Source organism: Petaurus breviceps, unplaced genomic scaffold (genome assembly GCF_028583685.1).
Source record: "Petaurus breviceps papuanus isolate PSGF00001 unplaced genomic scaffold, PetGlider_PUasm1.0 79, whole genome shotgun sequence".
NCBI lineage: Eukaryota > Metazoa > Chordata > Mammalia > Diprotodontia > Petauridae > Petaurus > Petaurus breviceps.
Genome location: NW_027186523.1, coordinates 14,943,831 through 14,969,952, shown reverse-complemented (window position 1 = coordinate 14,969,952; position 26,122 = coordinate 14,943,831). Strand labels below are relative to the sequence as shown.

The 26,122-nt window shown below is 36.6% G+C and overlaps 1 protein-coding gene across 1 annotated transcript in view; it reads right to left on the bottom strand.

The window, feature by feature from the left end:
- Window positions 1-2,647: 2,647 nt before the first annotated feature.
- LOC138175708 (protein transport protein Sec61 subunit alpha-like) overlaps window positions 2,648-26,122 on the bottom strand; it is a 43,090-nt gene continuing 19,615 nt past the window's right edge. Inside the window, exons 4-11 of the mRNA XM_069106212.1 lie at window positions 21,130-21,330; window positions 20,888-20,997; window positions 8,756-8,909; window positions 7,590-7,750; window positions 6,720-6,917; window positions 4,484-4,675; window positions 4,266-4,342; window positions 2,648-3,230 (exon numbers count right to left, since the gene is read on the bottom strand). Of these exons, the coding sequence (XP_068962313.1) occupies window positions 3,044-3,230; window positions 4,266-4,342; window positions 4,484-4,675; window positions 6,720-6,917; window positions 7,590-7,750; window positions 8,756-8,909; window positions 20,888-20,997; window positions 21,130-21,330 (1,280 nt within the window). The 3' untranslated portion in view covers window positions 2,648-3,043. The remainder of the gene's footprint in view (window positions 3,231-4,265; window positions 4,343-4,483; window positions 4,676-6,719; window positions 6,918-7,589; window positions 7,751-8,755; window positions 8,910-20,887; window positions 20,998-21,129; window positions 21,331-26,122) is intronic.

The following is a 26,122-nucleotide window of genomic DNA, read 5'->3' as shown; positions in this document are numbered from 1 at the left end:
TATATGTATATATAGGTATATAAAAAAATCAAACATTTATTAAATATTATGTACCAGGCTCGTGGGGAGTAAGACAAAGCCAAAAATGAAATGGTCCCTGCCCTCAAGGAACTTACATTCTTTTTGGGGAACAACTCATACACATATAAGTTAACACAATATATACAAAGTAAATACAAAATAACATGGAGAAAGGACTATGAAGGGGATGAGGGCAATGATCAGGAAAGGTCCCATGTAGGTAGTAGTGCTTAAGCTTAGAAAGAGGCTAGGGATTAAGAGACACAGGCAAGAAGGGAATAATTAGGGGAGTAGTCTATGCAAAGAGACAGGAGGCAGACTGTGATATAAAAGGAATAGCAAGTAGGTCAGTTCGGCAGAACTGTAAATGTAGAGAAGTAATATTATCTAAGTCTGGAGAACGTAGCCTGGAAACAGATTTGAAGGGTTTTGTAAGCCAAGCAAAGGAATTTGTATTTGATCTTAGCAGTGATAGGGACACTGGGGCTTCTTGAGAAAGGTAATGACATGGTGAGACATCTAATTCATGAGAATAGCACTACTGCTTTTCTACACTGTCTGTGGGGTAATACCGAGGGCCTCCAATACCATACCCTGGCCTTTAGGGTTTGAAGTCTTCACAGACGGGGAGGGAGAGGGAGAGAGAGAGAGAGACAGAGAGAGAGAGAGAGAGACAGAGAGAGACAGAGAGAGAGAGAGAGACAGAGAGAGAGAGAGAGAGAGAGAGAGAGAGTGTGTGCGTGTGCATATATGTGTGTCAAGTGTCCACTTATTCAGATCAGCCAGTTTCTAGGCTGATATAATCTTTCAACATAACTTAAATCTCTAATCAAAATCACTGTATTTTATGATATGATCCAAAGAGGTTAAACGTATTCTTTACCAGAATCCTCTTAGGCAAACATTTAGTTCCCATTTCCTATTTTCTTTTCTAAGAATCATACTTTCAGTTGCTGAAAATGATTAAAACACCACCTGTGCCCTGAAGTCATTCATTTTCCTACCTAGGATAACTCATAGAAATTCTTTCCAAGTTTCTTATGACAAAGGCATATACAAATTTGTTCTACAAATCACCAAGAGTTAGTAGCAGTCCTCAGGTATGACAGGTCAGAGGAGGTTGTCACATCTTGAATGCAAGTCCAAGAAAGACAGGATCCCTTCTGATTACATGTCAGGATGACATGATTACTTCTATACTTTTCCCTGTCAAGCTGACACCTAGATTGCATCCATACTCCTGAAGTATTCTCTCTGCTTGACCTCAGGCTAGGAGCTTTCTCTCCACCCCAGCTCTCACCTGGTCCTTTCCTCTGCTCAAGAATCTCAGACAGATATGTTTGGTACCACAATGGTACTCATTTAAGAGTGCTGGGAAACATCCCTATGTATCCATATTAATTCTAGTTTTGGTTATAAAATTTATGAAAAGAAATGTCACTGGAACAAACTGGTTTTTGTTCTTAAATAAAATAGTACCTTTATTATAATAAAAAAGCTGCTCTGTTATTGCAGACTAAAATATAAGACCAGAGTAAATAGTAATATATTTCCTATCCTGTATACTTTGTAAGGATGAAACAAAATGAAAAAAAAAAAACATGATTTTGGAAAAAAAAAGAGTTTAATCTCAAACCTTAGAATTTTGTTTCAAATTGATAACAAAATTTATAAAGCACTTACTATGGGCATGACACTGCTGATTAAGCAAAAACAGCAACTACTACTATTTTTGTGACACTATTTTTCTTCATTTTACATATTTTCATGACATAAACTTGGACTTCCTTTAAGTTGAATTACCTTCCTTTTCAGTGTTTCATAATTAAAATGCTAAGTATGATAACTTGTTTCTTGCTTACGTTAGCCTTTCAGCACAAACTCATCAGCACTCAATCCTACATGTTATTTCAGAAAATTTACCACAAAAGTACTTTGTATTTTCTTTTTTAAAAAATGAGTCAGTTTTACTAAATAAAAGTTTATTGTCTAATGTTTACATTTATGTCGCTGCTGTAAAGTGCAACAACATACATAAATTCTTAGCATGAATTACTCATTTTCCACCTCTCTCCTCCCTCCACCCCCTGAATATCAAGCACTTATGTTTCCTGTGGAAGCTTAAAACAAACAAGAAAAATTAGGGCATGGCATCTTGAGATTTTTCTTGAGTGACTTAATGAAATATGGCCTGGGCAACACAGTAAGACAGGACATGCCGTCACTGAAAAGAGGAAGAATCAAAAACTGAGGAGGGGTATACTAAGAGGAAACACTTGGCTCAGTTGCTTAAAATGACAGGAATATGTTTGTGGTTTATATTTTTTCCACTTTCAGAGCTGAGAAGTGCCTCTCTTGATAGCAACCAAAAAACAAAATAAGCCATGCCAATTAAAAGGGGGTACATATGTGTTTGTGTGTGTGTGTGTAAACACACACACATATATACACACACACACACACACACACAGAGTGAGAAAGAGAGAGACAGAGAGAGATGGGGAAGATAAGGAGAAGAGGGGAAGTGAGGTGGATACTGTGAGTTAAAAAAGTATAAAAAGTAATTCATCTAAATATATAGATTAGATATAAATGTATTCAGAAACTCATTAAATAAGCTCAAAAGTACTGGAAAGTGGCAATTTGAACTGCATTTATTTGAAAACACAAATCAGGGAAATATTTACTATTCTTGAGTGTTGTATGCAAAAGTGTCTACCAATATCAAACTGATACATTTCACCATAGTGGTTCAAAACAGCAAGGTAGATACACTAGTTTCCAGCATTACAGGGAACACTAGATAGATAAGATAGCTATATTTTGAACAAATAATGTAAACTTTAGTTTTAAGGCAGCTGGTACTAATGCTGCTCACAGGCATAGCTCATCACCCATTAAATAAATGGGGCAGTTAGCACTTTAAAATAAGAAGGGGTAGGGGGAAACCACAGCATTATCTGACCAAAATGATGTGTCAAAATATTTTCCCTTTCACATGAATAATGAAATATTTGAAGATTTAGAAAAACAAAGCACCAACTCCTCCAACTTCAGCCTGCTCCTTAACAAATATTTCAAAATACTGATAAATAATTGTGACTGCAAGCAGAATTCCAGTGCCTGAACCAATAGCCCCCAGGAAGTCGGCTAATACTGAGAGGGCACCAATGCACAAACCACCGAAGGCAGCTGCTGTGGGGATATACCTGGGGGAGAAAAAGCCCTTTGTCAACCAGAGAGAAAGAAAATGAAAAGATGCATTAGCTAGAATTTCTTATATAGTATAGCTTTACCAACACAAGACTATCACTAAAGAAACTTAAATAAAAATAAACATCTCACAAAAAGGCAGCAAATTTTTTTTTTCAGGTAGCAGTCATATACACATTCTAAGACTTAGAATTTACTTATTAAAAAAAAAGCAAAACCTCTGACCTCAAAATGTTAAAAAGCTTATAGATGGGTCAAGGATAGAATATGGCTGTTATGACAAATTAACAACCAAGATTTGCATAGTCTAGTGAAAAACTGGTATCATTTCGTTTCCTTTGTATTACAGTTACACTAGCTCACTCTTGTGGTTGTCAAGGTAAATTTCAAAATGTCTCATTAATTTCATAGACTCATACATTACTATAAATAATATCAGGTTATAATTACATAATGCTTTATGCTAGGTTATAAAGTCCTTTATGTGCATTATATTCATTTTAGTGCAAGAAATATCATCCTCATTTTACAAATAAGAAAATTTTGGATCAAATATAATTTTAGAGCTTTGAAAATTTCTGGTCAAATTTTCCTATTTTGTAGATGAAGAAACTGAATTCTACGTTAAGTAGCTTGCCTAAGATCACAAAGCTAGTTGCTGGAAAAATTGAGACCAAACCCGAAGATTTTTGATTCACAGGCTATGATATTTAACTTAATTCACCAAATATCTGTTGAGCAGCTATGTGCATAGAATTGTGAGGTAAACAGGCACATCTGCAAATGGCAGAAATCACCCAAGATGTTAATTGTGATCTCTAGCACATTTGTATATTTTTGTTCCTTTTTAGTTGTTTTGTAGGAAATAAAGGAAAAGGACATTGTAAATGTAAATGTAAATTTACTTTTGTAAGAAGTAAATACTTAGAACACGAACTTGAACAGAAAGAGAACAGAATGTAGGAACTTCAGCCTGATTGGAACAGCACAACAAGAATCCTGAATGTTTAAGTGATTTTAACTGACCTTACCTATTAAGTTCATGAACCATAGAGGTGTCTCGGTGACCTCTCATCACCATTTGCTGTTCTTTAAGCTGCTTAGCTACCTGCCAACATAGGAAAAAGAATTTAATCAGGGTATAGACAAAAATTAATTTAAAACAAATGTCAGAGTATATCAGAGACACTTTTATAACCAGAAAGTTTTAGAAGCTCAAAAAGCTTTAAGGAATTCTCCAAATACCTACATCTTTGGCTGAGGAGCCAGACACTTCTATCCAGGTCTTAGAGAAAAATGCACAAGATCCCAACATAAAGATGATGTAAACAACCACATGGACAGGGTCTTCAAATATGGCACCCATAGACTCTGGAGGAGAAAGATAGTAACAAAGGCCTCCGACTGGGTAGGAGCGTGCAGGACCTCCTCCACTGACATCCTAGAGAAGAGAAATCAAAGCAAGCAAATGGTCAAGCTGAGACTCTCCTGAGGCTTCTTCAATTTTCTGAAACTCTTGTTCAACTCTTCAAGCATTTTTATTTGATGATACTATAAGGTTAAAATCTCTTTTCATGAAAACCCAAGAAGACTTATATGAACTAATAAAGTGAAGTAAGCAGAAGCAGGAGAACAATTTATACAATAGAAATACTGTAAGATGAATCAACTCTGAAAGATTTGGGGAATCTGATCAACACAATGACCAATCACAGTTTCAAAGAATTCAAGAAGAACTGTGCTATCCAACTCCAGACAGAAAGTGGAGGAACTGAGTGCAGACTGAAGCATGTTTTTTCCTTCCTTCATGCCTTCCGTTTTTGGACATGGCTAATGTGAGAATTTGTTATTTATAACTACACATATTTTTAATAGGTTTTGTTTTTCTTTTGTTCTTAGTGGATGGGGGAGGAGAGGACAGGAGAGAATTTGGAACTGAAAATAAGATAAAGCCAAATTTTTAACAATCTCTTTTCAAATACAATACACATGATACACTTATAAAAAAGGATTATGAAAATCATGTGTGGGGGTGGAGTCAAGATGGCGGAGTAGAAGCAGGACCTCTGCAGGGCTCCGGTTTCCACCTTCCCCAATCCATGTAAAAAGGGGACTCTAAACAAACTTTGTAGCTGCAGAACCCACAAAATGACACAGAGAAGCTAACCTCCCACAGGCTGGCAGGAATCGGCCAGCACAGTGCTCTGGGAGCAAGCCCAGCTCCTCCTGAGGCTTTAGCCCCAGGGCGGGCCTGACCAGCCACCAGCTGAGGGACTCTAGATCACCAGCAGCTGTGGCCATCTCCAGATTTATCAACACATAGATGCGAAGGACAAAGTGAGAGGTCAGTGCAGTGTGGACTTTGGCACCAGTAGTTGGGAGTGCATCAGTTTTTGCCCCCAGGGCAAGAAGCCACTGAGTCACCAGAACAGCCAGCCAGTGCCACGCGGCAGCTTCAGCTCCTGGCCTGCAGAGTGTAGGGGGACCAAGCAACCAGTCTGAAGGGTAATTGCTCTTGCCTTAACCTGCTTGGATAAGGATTGCAGTCTAGGATTGAGGTCCTGGGGTGCGTGAACTGCTTGCCAGAGCATGTGGAGGCCTCAGAGAAGGCATCCAACTAATACCTCTGGCAGCTGAGAAAACTCCCTTATTTGGTGGCAGAGACCTACTGTGGCAAAAAGCCCAGGGGCCAAGTGACTGAGGGGTGATATGACCAGACAGAGTAAGCAAAATAAACAGAAGACTCCAACATTAGACTCCTATTTTGGGGACAAAATTGTCCACCTCTACCACTCCTACACACAAAGGAATTTAAACCTTTCAATGTTTAAGTTTAAAATAAGTACCTAAAACAAAACAGTCAGAAACCAAAAGGACAAATCTTAAACTTATAATCTGCAAGAACACATCGACCCTTTGGTATTTCATAAAATGAGGAGGCCTGTCAGTTTATTAATAAGGGAATTGGAATATTAAAATTACTGGATTCTATTTCTAGAAGAATGTCCTCACTACTGTCTGCTGTAGCCTCAGAAGGCTGCCTAGTTAATCATACCTTCCTTTGAAGCCATTTGAATTACATCCTACCTCACTGCCATTCTAGCAGAAAAACTTAAAAGAAACTGTAAAAAAGGAACCCTAATCATTTCAAGTCATTGCCTATACTTTCTAAACAAGTAATTTTTCCATGGGATCCTTGCTATAAAAGGTGAGATTTTGAAGTATGATGACAAAACAGGTATTCATTTTTGCTTATTTTATTAGCCCAAATACAATAAATAGTTCTTTCTGTTAAGAACTAAAATTGTATCTGCATTAAAAGTAGCACATAACAGTTTTCTCTCAGTAAAAAAGTCTGATAGGAGTTAGTGAATATGACATTCATAGCAACATCTATTACTTCTCTCAATAACACTTTCCCAATGATTAATTTAAAGTCAATGATTACATTTTAAAGTACTTAATATAAATAAGAAAATACTTACAGCCCACTGTCCTAATAAATTAACTAAGAAGTTGCCACTAAATCGAACAGACAACATCTGGGATATAACATATAAGTTAGAAACCAAGGCCGATTGAAGAATGATGGGAATGTTGGAGGTATAGAAGAGCTTGATGGGATAGCTACTGTATTGTCCACGATATCGAGCAGACTTGATGGGCAAGTCAACACGAAATCCCTAAAATGAAATTTAAAATTGAGATAAAAGTTAAATACAAAATGAGATGTAAAGGAAAAAAATCCACAAAACTACAAGACAGTAAGATAAGTCACAGAACATCAGCTACTAAAAATACAATGTAATTATGAACATTTTTATAACACTTCCCTAAAGAATTTAAAGTAAATATCTTCAACTGACTTGTGGTCACAGATGTTTTAAGATTCAAAATTATAAAACTAAAAAACTGTTTATGTCAATCATTTATATAACTTTTCAGATTTAGGAACATCTGTAAAAAGATTACAGATGTTTTTCTGGGTATGTTAAAACCCCAAATTCTAAATTTTATAATCTATATGTGAAACTTTATAGACTTTATATAAACTTTATAGATTGACTTCCTCTTTTGGGACTTGACCTTTAATTTCATTGGTATAGGGAAGTTCTTGATGAAGAAATTCCTTTTATCAATGTAAAATGGCACCTTCTCTGCACTGGAAGGTCATGAGAATTGCTAAGAGATGTGAAGTGTCTCTCCGAGGTCACACAGCCACTCACTATGGGACAGAGACGGGAATTGAACCCAGGGCCTCCTATGTTCAAGTCTGGCTCTCTATTCACTATGCCATACTGACTCTCCTTAGCCAAATAAAATAGCAATAGCCCATTTAGAGAAATTTTACTTACCTGAAAATATATAACGACAGCAAACACAAAAACTGTAGCAATGAGGTTCATGAGATTGGGCAAATTTTGACGATAGAAAGCCTCCCGTAAAGCACGGACTTTGTCTGTTCTGGTAGCCAGTAAGTGAAACAAAGCAATGACAGCACCCTCAAACTCAGTACCTGGATGAATCAAAATGAAAATTAACTATAGACTCACTGTCCAATATTGCTTCAAAAGGTCAAAACAAATTGGTTTGAATTTCCAGTTTTTTATATACAGCATGACACAAATTTCTCAATATTGGTCTTGTAAAATAGCCAGCTCTTCAAGGAAACATTTAAATAAAGGTGGCAAATACATCTGTTTGAGTAAAAATTTGAAATTTTACCAAGGCTATTTTTGAGACTAGCTCAAAAGTAGAATAAACCAAAATTATTTCTTAGTTACTAAATGTTTGTTTGCTGAGAGAAGGGCAAGGATAAGAGGTTACCTTAGAAAGAAGGAAGCAGCAAAGCAAAATAAATAAAAATGTCCTGGTAGTACATTAATAAATTATCACTTCACTGTCCCAATATTCCCCCCCAAAATAAAAAAAACCCCAGCATCTCTATTTGCTTCAAAGTAGGGTCAGAATTCAAGTACTGAACTAGTAAGAACCTGGATTGGCATTTGAAGGGGTTGAGGAGAAATGGGGTGGGGTGGGGAAAAGAGGGAAGACATAAAGAAATATCTGAAATTTTGGTTGCTTTTCATAGCCATAAATACAGCAAAGTATTAGTGCTCCTTGATTACACAATGAACACAATAGTCATTATTTTAAAGTACTCAATCCACCACATTTTTATGTCCCCGAGGACGCTGAAATTAGCCAACTTCTTAATATAGAAAAGATTCTAGCCCAGAAATCCAGACTCCTATAGCAAGGGTTTTAAGAAAGGTTACCAGACAAATGCCAAAACAAAACAAAAAAATCTGTTTGCAAACCACTGAATTTTCAAGTGAGCAGAGGATAAAATTTTCATCTAATTTTTCTTGATTTAATATTTTACACTTCAGAAATATTTGCTTCTTGATTTTTTGAACAGTCAAGCATCATTTTTCATCAGGACATCAAACCAATACGTCCATAGGCATGTACTGCTATATTGTAAAACTCGTGCAGTTGCAGTCCCTGCGCAATGTACCTCTGCCAGTGTTAATGGTAGTGGGGCTAAAGGCCTTCCAGACAATGGTTTCACAGATGTTGGTGGCAATAAAGAGGGAAATACCAGACCCCAAGCCGTAACCCTTCTGTAGCAGCTCATCTAACAGCAGCACAATCAAACCAGCAACAAACAACTGTGGGGAAAGAAATGCAAGTAAGCTGAAGCAAGAATAAAATCAAGAAAGTCAAGAAAAGGGAAGAAAAGATGAATACTATTGACTATTTTCAAAGTATAGGCATGATTAATATTAATTGTTGAAATATTAATAGGCCCACGTGGGTATTTATAACTGGGTTTTGCCTCATCAGAGACTAACCCCCCAGTTGATTTTTCCGAACATTAGAGTATCTGGAACATCCAAATAACACTAATAATATCAAATAGGAGTTTTAACTTATACATTTTGTTGCACTGCATCTTTGAAAATATTAAACTCATTTTCTCTCCACACTTACTAATTTCAGTTTATGAGACATTAAAAATGTTTAGGATTTTTTTTGAAAGACACTTCTAAAAAACATGCATAAATTTAAAAGTAATTTACTCTTTAAAATTAACCTCTCAGCCACATGCCCCAAATGCAAAGCCTTTATTTATAATAAGACTTCCTAGTTCCTCTCCAACACTCAGGATACCCAATAAAGAGTTGGGAGTAATATCTGCTAGTTTCAAAAGACCAGAATATAGGGTGTAAACAGGGAAAGACCTATGGGAATTTATGAGTCTCCTTTCTAATTCATAAAACAAAACAATTTTAGCACTAAATAAGCCACAGAAATCTTCAATAATTTTATCTACTATAATATTTACATAAACCAAATTTACATAAACGTATTCATCTATTTTAAAATCTCCTTCAGCATACAGCATGGTGCACTGTGTATACATCCAATATACTGAATGTTTGTTGAAGTGAGTAAATATAGCAAGTTATCTCTGACCTGGGGTTACTATCTGCTCCTAACTTATCATGAGAGGCAGCCTCATGTAGTGTATTTAAGGCTAGTTGTAGAGTAAGAAAGACCTAGGTTCAAGTCCTGCCTCTGACAATACTAGCAATACTCTGGGAATGTCACTCAACCTCTCACTATCCCAGGCATCTCTCTAAAGACGTTATGGACAAGTTACAAATCTACATTAGTGGAATTTCCTCATCAAGAGTTCCCAACAGCAATGAAATCACAGGTCTCTGACCACCTCGCAAATATTTAACATCAAAGAGTGTCTAGTAAGCACCTATCATAATATCAGGATTGTGCTATATTCTGTTAGGGTTGGGGAGAGAATAGGGAGATACAAGAGAGAGATGAGGTTTGTTTTTTTTTCCTCTAGGAACTTAAAATCACCTTTCAACATGACTCCTTTTCTCAAATTCATTTTATTTATAGTAATATATTTATCTTCAGATTTTAACTTAAGACTTCCAAATTTTCAAAAGCCCTGTGAAGAAGATAAGGTTGACATAAGACAGGCATATTCCCATTTTGTAGGTGAGGAAAAATAGTAAGATCATAAAGAGCACTATCCTTTAAACTATGTCAACTCCTAAGGAACCTAAAAAATTAAGCTTCTGTTCTTCAATTGGGGAAAAGGAATTAGACAACCCAGATAAAGAATGGAAAGGGGGACTGATGCCTGCCCCTGGACCTTTCAGGTATTCATAAAACCACAGCATCTAGTATTTGGAGGGAACCTGGGAGGTAATCTACTTGAACCTTTCATCCAATACAAGAATCTCCTTCTAGGAAGCATCCAACTTCAGCTTAAATATTCTCCATTATGAGAACTTTACTTTTTCCACAAGACATCCTATTAAAGATCTTCTTTATACAGTACTGCATCTATTTCCTTGTAACTTCTACTCGTTTGCTCTGGTTCATTGTTTTTAATCTCTTCTGTGTCATGGACACCTCTGGCACTGTGGTGAAGCCTAGAGGTGACCTCTTCTCAGAATAATGTTTTTTTAAGTGTATAAAATATTTAAGATTACAAAGGAAACCAGTTAATATAGAAATACAACTGCCAAAAATGTTAAAAATCAAGTTCACAGCCCCCAGGTTAAGAAACTCTGCTCTAGTTCCACTGGTATGACAAAGAACAAGTCTAATCCCCTTTCCATATAATAACTTGTCTAATATTTGAACACAGCTATCACATCATATCTTCCTCCACATCTAAGTTTTCTCTTTTCTAGCTTCAATACCCCCATTTCTTTTAACTATCTTATATGTGTACGTTGAAAACTCTTAAACATACTTAAACATAAACATTACAAATTCTAGCTTCTTAAAGTCTCCAGAAGTAAACACAGCAAGCCTAATATCTCCCTTATTCAACACACTATATAGTGTGCTAAATTGTACACTTAAGTCATGTTGAGAATAATCTCTTTGGCCCTTTTTTCTCCACAAAAGCTGCTAATTAAAGCTAGTTTCCCTCATCCTGTGTTTGTGTTCTTGAATTTCTAAACAAAGTCAAGGACTTTAAATTTGTCCCCATTATTTAATGTTATTAAACATTCCAACCTAGATAGTTTCCTAAATCTTGATTCTGTCCTCCAATGTGATATAATCTTGATCCACTTTTCTGTTTTCTAAAAACATGGTAAATATGTTTTCTAAGTCTTGTCTAAATAATTAAAAAAAAATTCTATTTAAGGAGAAGAGCCAAAGAAAGTGCCCTGGGACTATGCCAACATTAATCTGTTCATCAAAACTCTTTACATACAAGAAAGCCACTTAACTGTCCTATCATACAGACTACAAAAATATTATGGGAGACTATGCTAAAGGCTAACCCCAAATATACTCTGATAGCATTCTTGTACTCAAATAAGATACTCTATGTAAAGCTCTTTGCAAACTTTAAAGTACTATGTAAATGCCAATTATTTCTATGATCTATCATATCACTCTCTACCTTAAAAAAGAAATAAAGAAAATTTGGCAAGCTTGGCATAATAGCTCCTCAGTGAATACATACTGATTTTAATGTAAGGCTATTATGAGGGAGCACAATGGATAGACAGGAGTCAAGGAAAACCCAAGTTTAAATCCAGTGTGAGACACTTATACAGCTGGGTGTGAGCACAAGCAAGGTGGGATTTTTGTTGTTTTCCTTTTGGAGTTCAGTTTCCTAGGCTCAGGATAAATTGTAAACATCTGAAGGATTAATCTGCTTTGAATCCTGATAATTCACAGCTGTGCTGAGTCAAGTAGGTTTTGTGTCTTCTGGCTCTGAACCAATCGGGGGCTTTGTTATATATTCTGGGAGGTTGGCATTTTGCTTTGGGGGCTCACTCTTGAGAAGGATCAACCAGATTTCCTTGTTGAGACTGTGAGGCTCTGTTCAGCGCCTCCTGACTGCTTAGATGTCTGTGTTCCCTCAACCCAGTGATGTTTGTAAAAAGTTTAACAATAGTGCTATGTTCAGACAGCTGAAGCCCTGTCTGTTGGTCTATGTGCTAAGTTCCCTATCTGTATTTCTGTTTGCATTTTCTCCATGTTCAGGGTGCTAACCTTTCCCCTGAACTAGTGAATGTAATTAAAGTAGATTGCTGACCCTTTTAAAAGTTGCCTTTCCTTTAAGAAAAGCAGATCAAAGAACCTGTGCTAGCAGGCCATCCTGGGTATGCTAGGGTGCTTGCTAATATACTGGGTAACCCAGGGCAAACTGAATGACACTTTCTCAGTGTCAGTTTCCTCATCTGTATAATAAGGATAATAATAACATCTAACACACAGGGATGTTGTAAGAATCAAAAAAAATTTGCTGTATAAATATCAGTTATTACTACTACTTCTAGTAGCACCACCACCACCACCATTATGATTATTATATTATATGGGGATCACTGTTAACTTTTCTAAGTTAAAAACTAAATGTTAATTCTCAATTTCAAATTTTGTCAGGAACCAAAAAGTCAATCTCGCCAATCCATGGTTCCAGAATGTATATTTTTTCCCTTTCATAAAATTAGAGCATATGCATCTTTCCAATCTTTTGGCACATTTCTCTAGCTCTAAATATTTAAAGATTAACTACAGGGGTTACATAATCACATCGAATAGTTTTGGACTATGATTTGTCTGGATCTAGAAAATTCTCCTTTAAAGACGCTATCATTAACTTTAACTTCATTTATGAAGGGTTTCAATTCAGACTTTACCACATTTGTTCTGCCTTTTCCAGTGTTAAGCTCAATCTCTGATGATGAATTGGAAACAAAATAAGGAATGATATTGTTCTACTTCCTATCATTTATTCTTGCAGTTTTAAGTCTCTTCTAATGTTAATATTACATCATATGCCCCAAGCAGTGTTCTTATCCTCTCTCTCTCTTCTTGCTATGAACAAAGCTTAAAAAAAAGTCTTATTTATAGCTTTTAGAATTTTTTCACAAACCTTAAGTCATTCTGCTTGTTTAGTCTTCCTAACACTATCTTTACAGTTCCATGCCACTCTTTTTTATAGCTAACCTTAGGAAATGTGCCCATCTTTTTTTATCTTCTGTACATGTTCTTTTTAAAAATGAGGTCAGTTTCCTAGGCAGTTTAATCGGTGTCTTTATATGTCTCCCCTTCTTCTTCTTCTTCACTATTATTATACGAAATTATATTATGAAAATTATGCCTATTACACACTTATTATCTTGCGCCATCATCCACTTTTAAAGTCACTGACCTTAGCATTCTTACTCTAAACATTTCCCAATACACCTTCCTAAAGCCTAAGGCCTTCCTTGAGCATTCCCTTTTTTGACAATTACAAACTCTAAGTAGATATAATTATTTTCTCACAAGATTTCCATCACTTTCACTTGACCAGCCAGTTTTTCCTCCATGAATTCAATTCCATTCAACATACATTTGTTAATCTCTTTCTATTAATTACACAGTACAAAGCATTGGGCTGGCACTGGGGATATAAAGACAAAAAAAAAAAAACAACCAAAAAAACTCAGCCTCTTTCCTCAATGAGCTCACATTCTACTGGGACCCAGAACAATGAATTTAGTAGACATTTATGTAGTTTAGTATCCACATAAGATACTAAAAAGGAAGATGAAAATAAAACATCCTTTCCCTCAAGGAGGATCTACTAAACTTAGAGGTGGGAAGAAGGAAGGGGAATGAACACAGGATACATACAAAGTCCTACAAAGTTAGATAAAGGGAGAAGGAATACTAACAACTGGGGAAGGGGAGTCAGGCAAGGCTCCCTCCTCATCAGAACTAGCAACAAGCTAGGAATTCTAAGAGGTGGAGGCAATGAGGAAGTATATCCCAAACATGGGATGGGTGGGTGTGGAGACCTGGTACAGAGATGAAACAGCAAGCAGGCCAATTGGACTAGAATGTGTGAAAGGAGTAAAAGAAATAAGGCTGAAAAGGTAGCAGTAATACTGTGGAGAAATTTAAATTCCAAGTTGAGAAGCTGATGCCCTATGCTAAACACATTTGGAGACCACTAAATATTTCTGAGTAGATGAATAAAGGTAAGGGACAGGACAGAAAACAACAGTTGACTGGATGTTATTTTTGATGATTAAGGGGATTCAGGATCTAATTCCAGCTCAGAACATTCTGTGACCATAGGCAAGTCACTTAACTTCTCTGTGCCTCAGCGTTACTATCGCTAAAATAGGAGACCTGGATTCAATGGCCTCTCAACATCCCTTCCAGCTCTAAATCTATAGTCCTATAAATGATCTGTGATTTCATTGGTATGGGGAGCTCTTGGGCAAGGAATCTCTCTCTACAAATCCGTGTTGGCCCTAGTCTAGAGCTGCACAGCCAGAATCTGTCAGAGGTGGGGCCTGAACCCAGATATTCCTGGCCTTAATACCAGCTCAATATCCACTATGGCAAGGTTTCCTAAACACGAGGTCTATGAACTTAAAAGGGAAAAAAAATTACATCTTCATTTTCACTAATCTCTAACAGAAATTTAGCATTTGAATCAATTGTCTAAAAAAAATAATTCTGAGAAGGGGTTCATAGCTTTCAGCAGACTAAAAAAGGGGTTGATTTGCAAAAAAAGATTAAGAACCCCTAACTGATGGCAATCTGAGTAGAGGAATGATACTGTCAAATCTCTCTTTTAGGAATAGCATCATTGCAACAGCGTGGACAACAGATTTAAGAGAAAGACTGGAAGCAGGAAGAGCAATTAGGAGGTTGTGATTGGTGATTGTTTTAGTGAAAGGTAATGAAGGCATCATCTAGGGTTGTCTATGCAAGTGAAGAGAAGGGGACAGAAGGGGCAGCTGGTTGGCGCAGTGAATAGAGCACCGGTCCTGGAGTCAAGAGGACCTGGGTTCGGATATGGCCTCAGACATGTAACACAAAAGCTTACCGTGTGACTTTGGGCAAGTCACTTAATCCCAATTGCACTCCAAAAAGCAAAAAAAAAAAAGAGAGAGAGAAGGGGACAGAAGTGAGAGCTGTTATGGAAGTAAAATTAATTAAAACTAATAAGATCTGGCAACTGAATGGCTATGGGAGCAATGGTTGATTTGAGTGGAAAGATGGTAGCATTTTTGAAAGTTTAGAAGAAGGATAGACCTTCGAGGGGAAAAAAAGTTACATTTTGAAAAAGGGACCTTCCAGGTAGAGATATTTAGTGAGCAGCAAGACAGAAGTTCAGAAAAAAAAAAGGTAAGGATTGGCTATACACATTTAGGAGTCATTTTTCAGAGATAAATGAACCAGGAAAAGTTGATGAGATCACCAAGGGAGAAAGTATAGAGCTTGTGCTACCTTGCTGTTGTTAGTCCTTCTTTCTCCAAGAGGACAAGCAAGCAAATGAATTTAAATGAGGGAGGGCTGTGCAAAGTCACCAGCCGCACCTTCTCCTCCAGACACATCTGGGCCTAGTGGCAAGATCTGGATGACTAGAGATGGCCCTGGATGTGGTGGGAGATCTTGGCCTTTTAAGCTAAGGCCTTTAACAGATCTCAGTTTGACTGAGACAAAGCCCATTCATTGATGAAGGCTAGGACTTTGTGTTACCAGCAAGATGAAGATCCAGTAAAGAAAACTGAGAAAGAATGGCCTGACACACTGAATCAAAAGAGAGCAGTGTTACAGAACGTAACGGAGGACAGAGTTTAGGAAAGTAGGTGTTGGTCACCAATATTAAAAACTACATTATTCACATTGAATAAGGACCGAGAAAAGTCATAAGATTTAACAGCTGAGATCCAAGAGCCAGATCACAAAGGATTAAGAGTAGAAAGTAAGGAAACAAAAGTAAAGGGTATACATGACTTATGACTTTGACTCAGAAAAGGTGGAGAGATACAGAATTAGGGCTTGCAGAAATGATAGGGTCATCAATTTTTAACTGAAAGGGACCTTAAAGGTCATTTTATCTAACCCCCTCATTTGGCAGAGGAGAAAACTAAAGATGAAAGAAGCCAAATGACTTGCCACAGTCACACAGAGAGGAAGTGACAAAAGCAGGATCTGAAGTCAGGTCCTCTGATTCCTGAAGTCACATCTTCCCACAGTATCATGCTTTCAAGTGAAGGATTATAAGGATCTAGTGGTGCAGAGTGAGGAAAAAACAAACAGAAAGAACAATGTAATTCACTGGTTGCTACTACACAGAGATAACATTAAATAGCAAGGAAACTGTTAGAAAACTATAGGAAAACCAGAGTTCAAATCTGGCTTCAGACACCTAACTCTTACTAGCCATGTGACCTTGGGCAAGTCACTTAACCCCAACTGCCCTGCTTTACCTCCTCCAAAAAAACTCCCAAAACCCAAAACCATAGGAAAGACCTTTAAATAACACTGTTTAAACCAAGCTGACAATTGTTGTGATTTCATCATTGCTGGGAACTCTTGGTATGGAAACTTCTTCCACTAATGCATAGTGGAAACCCAAGTGTAGAAAACAAAGGTATAAGACTATACACACAACCATTTATGACTTGTTCCTCTATGACATTTCACTTGTTTGTAAGTTTTGGGTTTGTTGCTTTTGTCTTGTTCATTCTAGGCTGGGAGGGAGAGGGGAAGTTATAAATTCAAACAATTTCTCAGGTATCCCTGGATATCAATATCAGGGAGTGATTGCTGGAAGGCAGGCTGAAAGGGGTTGAGACAGGAGGGAGCTGAGCCTGTGAGTATAGATACAGGAGACTGGAAGTGAAAAGGAAAAGAGATGTGAGAAGGAAGCTAAAAATGATGGCAGAGTAAGGGTAAAGTTGTTTGTTTTTTATAATGGTCTACTGTTTTTCTGACTATACACTTACCCCCTACCCAGTAAGTTTTCTCTTGTAACAAAGATTAATGAAAATGGAAACCCCCCCCCCCCACAAAACCCAATGTCCTCCCAAAGCTGTACAAAACCAACCAATTCTTCAAAGCCCATCTGACAACACATGTGATATTGCATACCCTTATAGTCACAGATCTCCCCAATGAAAGGAGAGAAGTGCATCTGACCTTAGGGCCAATGCTGATTGTGACTGCACAACTTTTAGTTTTAATGTTCTTTCCACTTGGGTTGTTGTAATTGTCTATATATTGTTTTCCTGAGTCTGCTGACTTCCTTATACATCCATTCATGTGTGTCTTAGTCCACTAACATAGCAGGTCTTACTAAATGTTTACTATCTTCTCCATATTTCTGAAATCTTCATATGTTGTTTCTTCCAATGGAATTATACTCCATTAGAACCATGCACCATAATTTGTTTAACCATTCTCCAAATGATGGAGGTTCACTGAATGCATATTTGTCACTTAATGAGTATTCTGGTCATTTTATCTACTGACTTCTGTGGCTCTTCCTCCCTCACTGAATTCTGAGTCTAGTTTATATTTTCTCTCCTCCCCAACTCCTGCCCTGATTCTAGGGGACTTCAAATATACATACTGATACTCTTTCAGACAACCTCACCTCCAAGTCCCTCAATTTACTCATTTCCCATGATGTAGTTTTCTACTCCACCTCATGCCATGCCATCTCCCACAATTATTCAATTTCCATGTTCATAAACTCTGAAATTTCTTTTTTGAATATACTCTGTTGTCATTCCACTTCTCTCTCCACCTTGTAACCCCTAAACCTGTTCTTCATCCTCACTATGACCTTCAGTCTCTCCGTCTAAGCAGCTAGGTGGCACAGAGTGCTGGGTCTAGAGTCAGGAAGATCTGAATTCAAATCCAAACTCAGACACTTACTAGCTGTGCGACCCTGGGCAAGTCAATTAACCTATTTGCCTCAGTTTCCTCAACTATAAAATGGGGATAATAGAATTTTCCTAACAAGGTTGTTGTGAGGATCAAATGAAATATTTGTAAAGCACCTAGCACAGTGCTTGGGAAACAGTAGGTGCTTCATAAATACCTGCCTGCCTGCTTTCCTTCCTTCCTTAGACAGTGTCTAACACATAATAGGTGCTTAATAAATGCCTTTTCCTTCCTCTTCTCTATTTTGATCCTCTCCATCTTGACCCCTCAGTGAATCAGCTCAATTCTACAATGTCCTCTTCTCTTGAGACAACAAGAAGGCTATCACAATAGTCTACCAGTGAGGTAAAGAGAACCTATATCAAGTTGGTGAGTGTCATAGAAGGGGGCATGTTACACACACACATACATGGTAGTGACAACAGAAATGACAGGACTTGACAAACCATATGGAGGAGTGACAGAAAGTGAGGAAATGAGGATGACTGGGAGGATAGTGGTACCAGGGACAGTAACAGAAAAGTTAGGAAGATGAGAGGAAGGGTTGGGTGTATGTGTGTTTGAAAATAATAAAGAAAGAACAAAGATCAGAAAAAAAGAGGAAGTGATCAAAGGAGCCAACTATAGATGGAGAATGGAGAAGATAGGAGAAGACTGGTAATGACAAGGAGAAGATTCATTTCTTCCTTAGACATCAGAGCAGGGGGAAGATGGAGGACAGTGTAGAGGAGTTCTTAGATTTGAAGTAGAGAAGAAGCTTAAAATGGATTTCTTTGACTTTTTCAATAAGGTAGAAGGTAATGGAGAAAGGGGTCAGATGCTAAAGGTGAGATGAAAAAGTTGTCAGAGACAGAAGCATGTATTAGAGTCACTTAAATAACAGTAAAAAAAATAATAAAAATAATAAAATATAAAAGAAAATTTTAAATGTCATAAAAGAGTGAGGATGCATGTGAGACTGAATAACAAAATTACTATGGATCCAGGCAGGCAGCTGTGTAACTATCTTTAGCAACATTTGATTAACAGAGACATACAAGCAGAGAAGTTGGATTCTACAGATAACCTAGGATTTGGCAAGATGTAATTGGCATTTAGGAAGACTGGTGCAGAGTTAACAACAACCACCACAACAATAGCTGTAAGATCAAGACAATGAAGGGAAGAAGATGCCAAAGAAGGGATCTACAACTAGAAACTGGGAAAAGGAAACATTTAGGACAGGAGGTAATGATGGGAGAAGGAATTTCACAATTCAGGATCACAGAATTAGCACAAGTTATAGATGATGGTGAGATTTAAGGTACAACTGTCCCTTCAGTTGACTGAGGTAAAGTAAAAATACAGGTTATGGAAATTGAGGAGTTTTATGAACTGGGAGATCAGGGTATTTGAGGGGACATTGACATGTATTCTAGACTCCTCAAGTATAAGGACACAAAGAGGAAAAGGAAAAGGAATAGGAAGCTGGAAACCTATTATAAGAATCTCCACTTTGTGATAAAGATAGGGGTATGGCCTAAATGGTCTAAAATAATCTCTAGAACACTAAAGACAGTAGGCAAAGCAGCATGTTCAGATGTGTGCTCAGAGGGAATCAACCTTGTAAGGATTTTAGGAAGGACACAAAAAAAGTCAACATTAGGCACTGGATTCTGCTATTATGATAACTGCCTAATCTTAATATAAACATTTTGACCAACAAAAGCACATACTTTTAAAAAACTATGCTTATGTGTAAAAATATCCTGATCCAATTTTGTCTCTATTGTAATCCAGATGTTTTAAGTATTTAAGTCATAACTATAACTACGAGCCATCCAACTACTCATTTATTTTTTTCTCCACTAACACTGAAAAAAAAAATTGCAATTGAAATGCTGACAAATATTTTAAATAAGGGTTTATAAAACAACATTTGCAAAAATACAACTATTAGATTTCTCAGAACTGACCATGATTATTTTAATACAACTGAAGAAACTCATTCACATATAAAATGTCAATTATTATTTAATCTACTCAGCCCAGTGAGCAGAAAATTCTAAATGTTGTCTTCATATTTCTACAATACTCTACAAAAACTTCACTAAAATCACAGCTGAATTAAGTATATTGTTTAGGTCAGTCCAGTCTGAGAAGGGATTGAAAAAAAAAACATTTTTTCTAAAATACTGCTTATGACAAAAGAAATATTCCAATGGAACAAAAAAAATTACATTGATTTTGAAGTCATTGAATCAGTATCTCAAACTTTAGGAAAAAGCACACAGAGCCTTAAAAAGACCTTAAAACAATTTCTAGTACAGTCTACTTTCTCCACTGAGTTTTTAAAGTATTGACTTAATAGCCTATTTTTTAAAATATGAAAATAAATTCAGCATTCTATTTTTATTGAAATATATCTTTATAAAAATAAGAAAGGATTTGGTCTTAATTAGATAAGTAAAAAAGGGGAAGTCTAAGGCACTAGTGGCTCATTACAAAATTCTTCCTTCAAATCTCTGATTTCTAGGGTAACTGGCACCAACTTCAATGTGCTGTATTAATATCAAATGAATAGCCTAAACCTGTAAAAATCAACTAAGTTATCAGTGTTGTTTACAAGGTATAGGGAGAAAACTGACATTCATATTTGGAAAAGAATTGTAATCTACATAAATTCTTAGATGGCTTTTGAAAGACATTCCATACAGAAATACTATCCCATACTATCCTAAACCATCTATTTTTAAAAGTCTATGGATTAGTTATATATTTTGCTATTTAAGCTTTCATATTTTTGTAGCTAAAATTATATTAAAATCATAGATAAGACTCACTGGCCTGAAGAGGAAGTAAACAAAAAAGAAAGTTATCAAACTATTTTGTTATTTTGATACATGAAAAAATAAGATCTTACCTGAATGATTATAAGTAGACAGATTCCAGCACCCATTTCAGCAGGATCTCCATACATTCCAGTCATGACATACACAATGGCTTGCCCAATAGTAATAATCATACCAAATACTGATTTTTAAAAAAGAAGGGACAGGGTAGAGAAAATTAAGCTAGCACAGAAAAGTACTATAGAAAACCATTAACAAAATATCCTTGAATTTAGAATAAGCTTGAGAAATTTTAGTTGATTTTAATACTCACATTTCTGGGCTCCATTGAAAAGAGCTCGGTCTTTTGGAGTATCTCCTACTTCAATGATTTTAGCTCCAGCTAATAATTGCATGATCAAACCAGATGTTACAATTGGAGAGATACCCAATTCCATTAAAGTTCCTTTGTGGTGATGGAGGGGAGAGAAGCACAGCAAAATTTTTATTATTACACAACTTAGTAGTGTTTGATCTATTTAAGTCAATGTTCAAGAATTTCTCTAGATAAGAAATACAACTTCATTTCTCAAAAGTTACATTCAATGCATTATTCATGTACTAAATCAAAATGACCAGAAAACACTCTAAAAAATGTAAAAATATAAATGTGTTAAATATTAGGGGTAGCTAGGTGGAGCAGTGGATAGAGTAACAGGAAGACCTGAGTTTAAAATTCTGCCTCTGACACTTACTAGCTGGACAAGTCACTTAAACTGCTGTATGTCTCAGTTTCCTCATGTGTAAAATGGGGATAATAATAGTACCCTTACCCTCCTCCTAGGCTCCTGTAAGAATCACAAGAGATAATAATTGTAAAGTGCTGGGCACAATGCCTGGCACATAGCAAAGTGCTCTATAAATATTGGCGATGATGATGATGATACTTTGGTAAAATTATGAAAATAATCTTACAAGATTTTTGCCCCAAATATTCCTAAAGGAAACTAAGCTACTCTACGTTATAAGGCTAATCAAACAATAAAAACTGTATGCCATGTATCAGTTATCATGTCTAAAAAAAGGCCTAAGTCTCATACTTTCAAAAAATGTACTTAGTAACAATAAACTTCCTCTGGAATAGGGTAACTTCTTAATACTTCAAAAGAGCTATGATTCCATTAATATGGAGTCTCTCTTTATAGATTTATATTAGAACTCCTTTATATATCAGTAGTTTCATAAGTTGTGGCCAGAAAATTTGCCACTTGTGAAATTATTTGTGATTAATTTTTTGGTGGTGCAGCACCTCTCTTTGTCTAGGCAGACTGGTGTCTGAACATCACACACACAGACTGTTGCTTGCACACACCCAAAGTCTTACTGTCTTGTCAGGACCTGCAAAAACACGTACTCTATATTCTTCAAGAAGCTAGAATCACCTTCTGTTGAAGGCATGAAAATATGACTTTGTTGAATTAATGAAAGAAAAAAGCACATATGTACAAAGCACTGTGCTAAACCCTGGGGTAACATTGCCAATACAATAGAAGGAAGGCAACTCTTGCTCTCAAGGATGGGGGAGGCAACGCATATGAAGGTTTCAGTTGTAAGTTCTTCCCCCTCATAAAATGTTATCAGTTTCTGATGTTAAGCTATTAAGTAGGGTCAGAAATTTTTCTAGGTCTCTAGGATTTATGGTTGTCACACCTGCAGGAGTAGCTGCCAAGCTCCATCTCCACAGGGATTGCTTCCCAGGATGACTTCTGTGGGCTGGAAACTTTGCTATTCCCAAGGCTCTTGGATTCAAGGTCCTAGACTATTAGGATCAAAGTTACCTTCTATCTGTCTCTCCCTCCGGGTGGTTTGCTATTTCAACTAAGTTGGTTTGCCTGCCTTGTGTGTAAAAATCAGCAGGCCACTTTTCCAGAAGAGCCACATCTCTTAATGATAGCTGTGAGGGTTGGGCTGGCAACAGCACCAGAGGTATGGGAGGTTCTACCATTTCTAGGGCTCCTGGGCCCAGCTGGTTGCTGGAGTTAGGGCTATCTCCGTAAAATACTATTTAGGTGTTTAATCTTGGTGTATAGATGACTGGCTATGCTAGCAGAATGAAATTTGGCAGTTAATGACATTCTGGTAAGGCTTCAGGTAATCTTAGCAATAGATCATGTCTGTTTTTTGAGAACCAGCTAAGCCAAGAACAGAAAGGCTCATCACTAGTAAGTTGCTGACTTGGTGATTAATTCTTTGGTCACAAAAACTTCATAAAACAATGAAAAATATAAAATGCCCGTTATTCCTGTGTGAGCCTTTCCATTTTGGCAACTGTGCTTTAGAATAATATGATAAAGGGGGCAACCAGTAGAATATAAATTCTTTTGGGGAAGAACTATTTCATTTTTTATCTTTGTAAATAAGTTTGAATTGATACAAATGCACTTCCATAAGGAGGTGACTGAAAGAGCCAAAAACTGTCTCACTCAGCAAACCTATGACTAACTTGCCAAGTAGCAAGACAGCCAAAGGTAATACTGGTTTGAAATATAGATTTATTTGTGAGAGCACACAGAGAAGGATGATGGAAAATTATAAGAATATCACTTTATAAAACAGTGGGAAGCAATGAAAGGAAAAAAGCTTAGTAATCTATCCAACAAAAAAAGTTATCCTGAGAGTATTTAAACATTAAACTCAATAGAGCACAACCAACAAACGAAGGATGGAGAAATGGAGATACAGTGTTTGGGTTCTCACATTATGGCTCTGGATGTTCTTATAGAGGGTCTGACACTATATCAAAATTATACAGGGGAAACCCAAACCAAAGACGATACAATTTTGTTTGTTTTGTTTTTTGCTTTTTGGAGGGCAATTGGGGTTAAGTAACTTGCCCAAGGTTATACGGCTAGTTTTTTTGTGTGGGTGTTAAGTGTCTGAGGCCGGAACTGAACTCAGGTCCTCCTGACTCTGGGCCAGCGCTTTACTCACTGTGCCACCTAGCCGCCCCCAAGACAATACAATTTTGAGGGTACTAGAAGATGTATTCTCAAGGTATCTAAGCAGATACCAAAGGTGCTAAAAAAAAAAAATTAGGGCTTATTGTTATTACTGAAAAAAGGCAAATGTGAAGATATCAACTACTGCTGGCCCAAATGCCTTTCACATCAACACACACATTTTTGTGAAAATACTCTATACATACGTATCAAAGGCAATTTCAGTGAAAGTATTACAAGAGAATAAGCAGAATTTCACAAGTGATATTTGATAGTAGACCACATATTTATTATACACATCTCACTGAAAAAAACAGAGAATATGAATCTCATTCTGCCTTTCTGTTAACTATTAAAAAGCATTTGGGGGTGGGTAGGTGGCACAGTGAATAGAGCACCGGCTCTGGAGTCAGAAGGACCTGAGTTCAAATCCGACCTTAGACACTTAACACAAAAACTAGCCGTGTGACCTTGGGTAAGTCACTTAACCCCAACTGCCCTCCAAAAAAGGGGCAAAAAATAAAATAAAATAAAAAGCATTTGACTTGGTGGAAATCTATCTTAAAGACTTTCCTTTACCAAAGTATCTCTGACATGTATGCCAAAAATCATACAAGATTCCCTAAAAGTTCTAACAGAGAAAACCTTGTTCAACAAACTTCAGAATACTAATATTAAATGAGACATAAAATAAGGAGATATATCCTTATTGAAATTGCTCACCATGGTCACAGAGGAGATACAGTGTAGAATTCTCTGGGAAGAGGGATCCCCTATAGATCATTAATTTATCCAGATCATCCTATTTGCAGATAACTTCATGCTGCTTGCATGAAGTCCCAGAACAATGCAAAGCATCTTCAATGAGTTCTATCATCATTCAAAAAAATTTATTCTGATTATCCTCATAGGAGGAAAAAAACCCAAGTAGCTAAGGAATGTTTATTGTCCAGATTAGAATATGCAACTGGACAGACAATATAGAATTAGTTTGTCAACATGTGTATTGGACAGCCATTGCAAAAGAATAATGAACAGGGCCAGAATTAAATGGAAAGAAGAGAATGAGCTGGACTGCCTTTATGAAATTGAAAAATTATTTTAATACCCCCAGGCTTCTCGTTGAAAAAAAAAAAAAGGCTCTCAGCAGCTGATAAATGGTCAAAGAATATGAACAGGCAGTTTTCAGAAGAAATAAAAGCTATTAATAAATATATCAAAAATGTTCTAGTTCACTAATAATTAGAGAAATATAAATTAAAACAACTCTAAGGTACTATTTCATATTTAATCAGATTGGTTAACACAACCGAAAAGGAAAATGACAAATGCAGGAGGGGATGTGGAAAAACAGGGATACTAAAACACTGTTGGTGGAGTTGTGAACTTATCCAATCATTCTGGAGAACAATCTGGAACTATGCCCAAAGGGCTATGATACTATGATGCGAAAAAAAGATTCATATGCACAAAAATATTTATAGTAGCTCTTTTTGTAGTGACAAAGAATTATAAACTAAGAGGATGCCTATCAACTGGGAAATAGCTGAGAAAGTTATAGTATACAACTATGAAGGAATACTATTTTGCTACAAGAAATTATGAGCAGGATGGTTTTAGAAAAACCTGAGAAGTTTTACATGAACTTATGTAAAGTGAGCAGAACCAGAAGATTATACAAAATAATAGCAATATTGCAAGGATGATCAACTATGAATGACTTAGCTATTCTCAGCAATATAATAATATATGACAGTTCCAAAGGACCCATGATGAAAAATGCTATTCATCTCCAGAGAAAGAACTGATGAACTCTGACTGCAGAAAGAAACATATTTTTTCTTTATTTATTTTTCTTGCAATATGATTAATGTGCATATATGTTTTACATGACTTCATATGTATAATGGGTATCATATTTCTTGTACTCTCAATAGATGGAAATGGGGTGGAGAAAGGAGAGAGAATTTGGAACTGAAAATAAAAATAAATTGTTCCATCAGAATAAAAAAAAGGCTAGGGGCGACTAGGTGGCACAGTGAATAAAGCACCGGCCCTGGAGTCAGGAGGACCTGAGTTCAAATCCGGCCTTAGACACTTGATACACTTACTGGCTGTGTGACTTTGGGCAAGTTGCTTAAGCCCAATTGCCCTCCAAAAAGAAAAAAGAAAAAAAAAAGGCTGAGTTTTTCTAACACCAATATTCCCTGGAGATGTCCTATGGCTATGTGTTGAACATGACAGTTTCCTATCGGGTTTCCCCGATAATAAGACCTATCCCGAAAATAAGCCCTTCCCTTACTGTGTAAGATTCCTCTAAAATAAGCC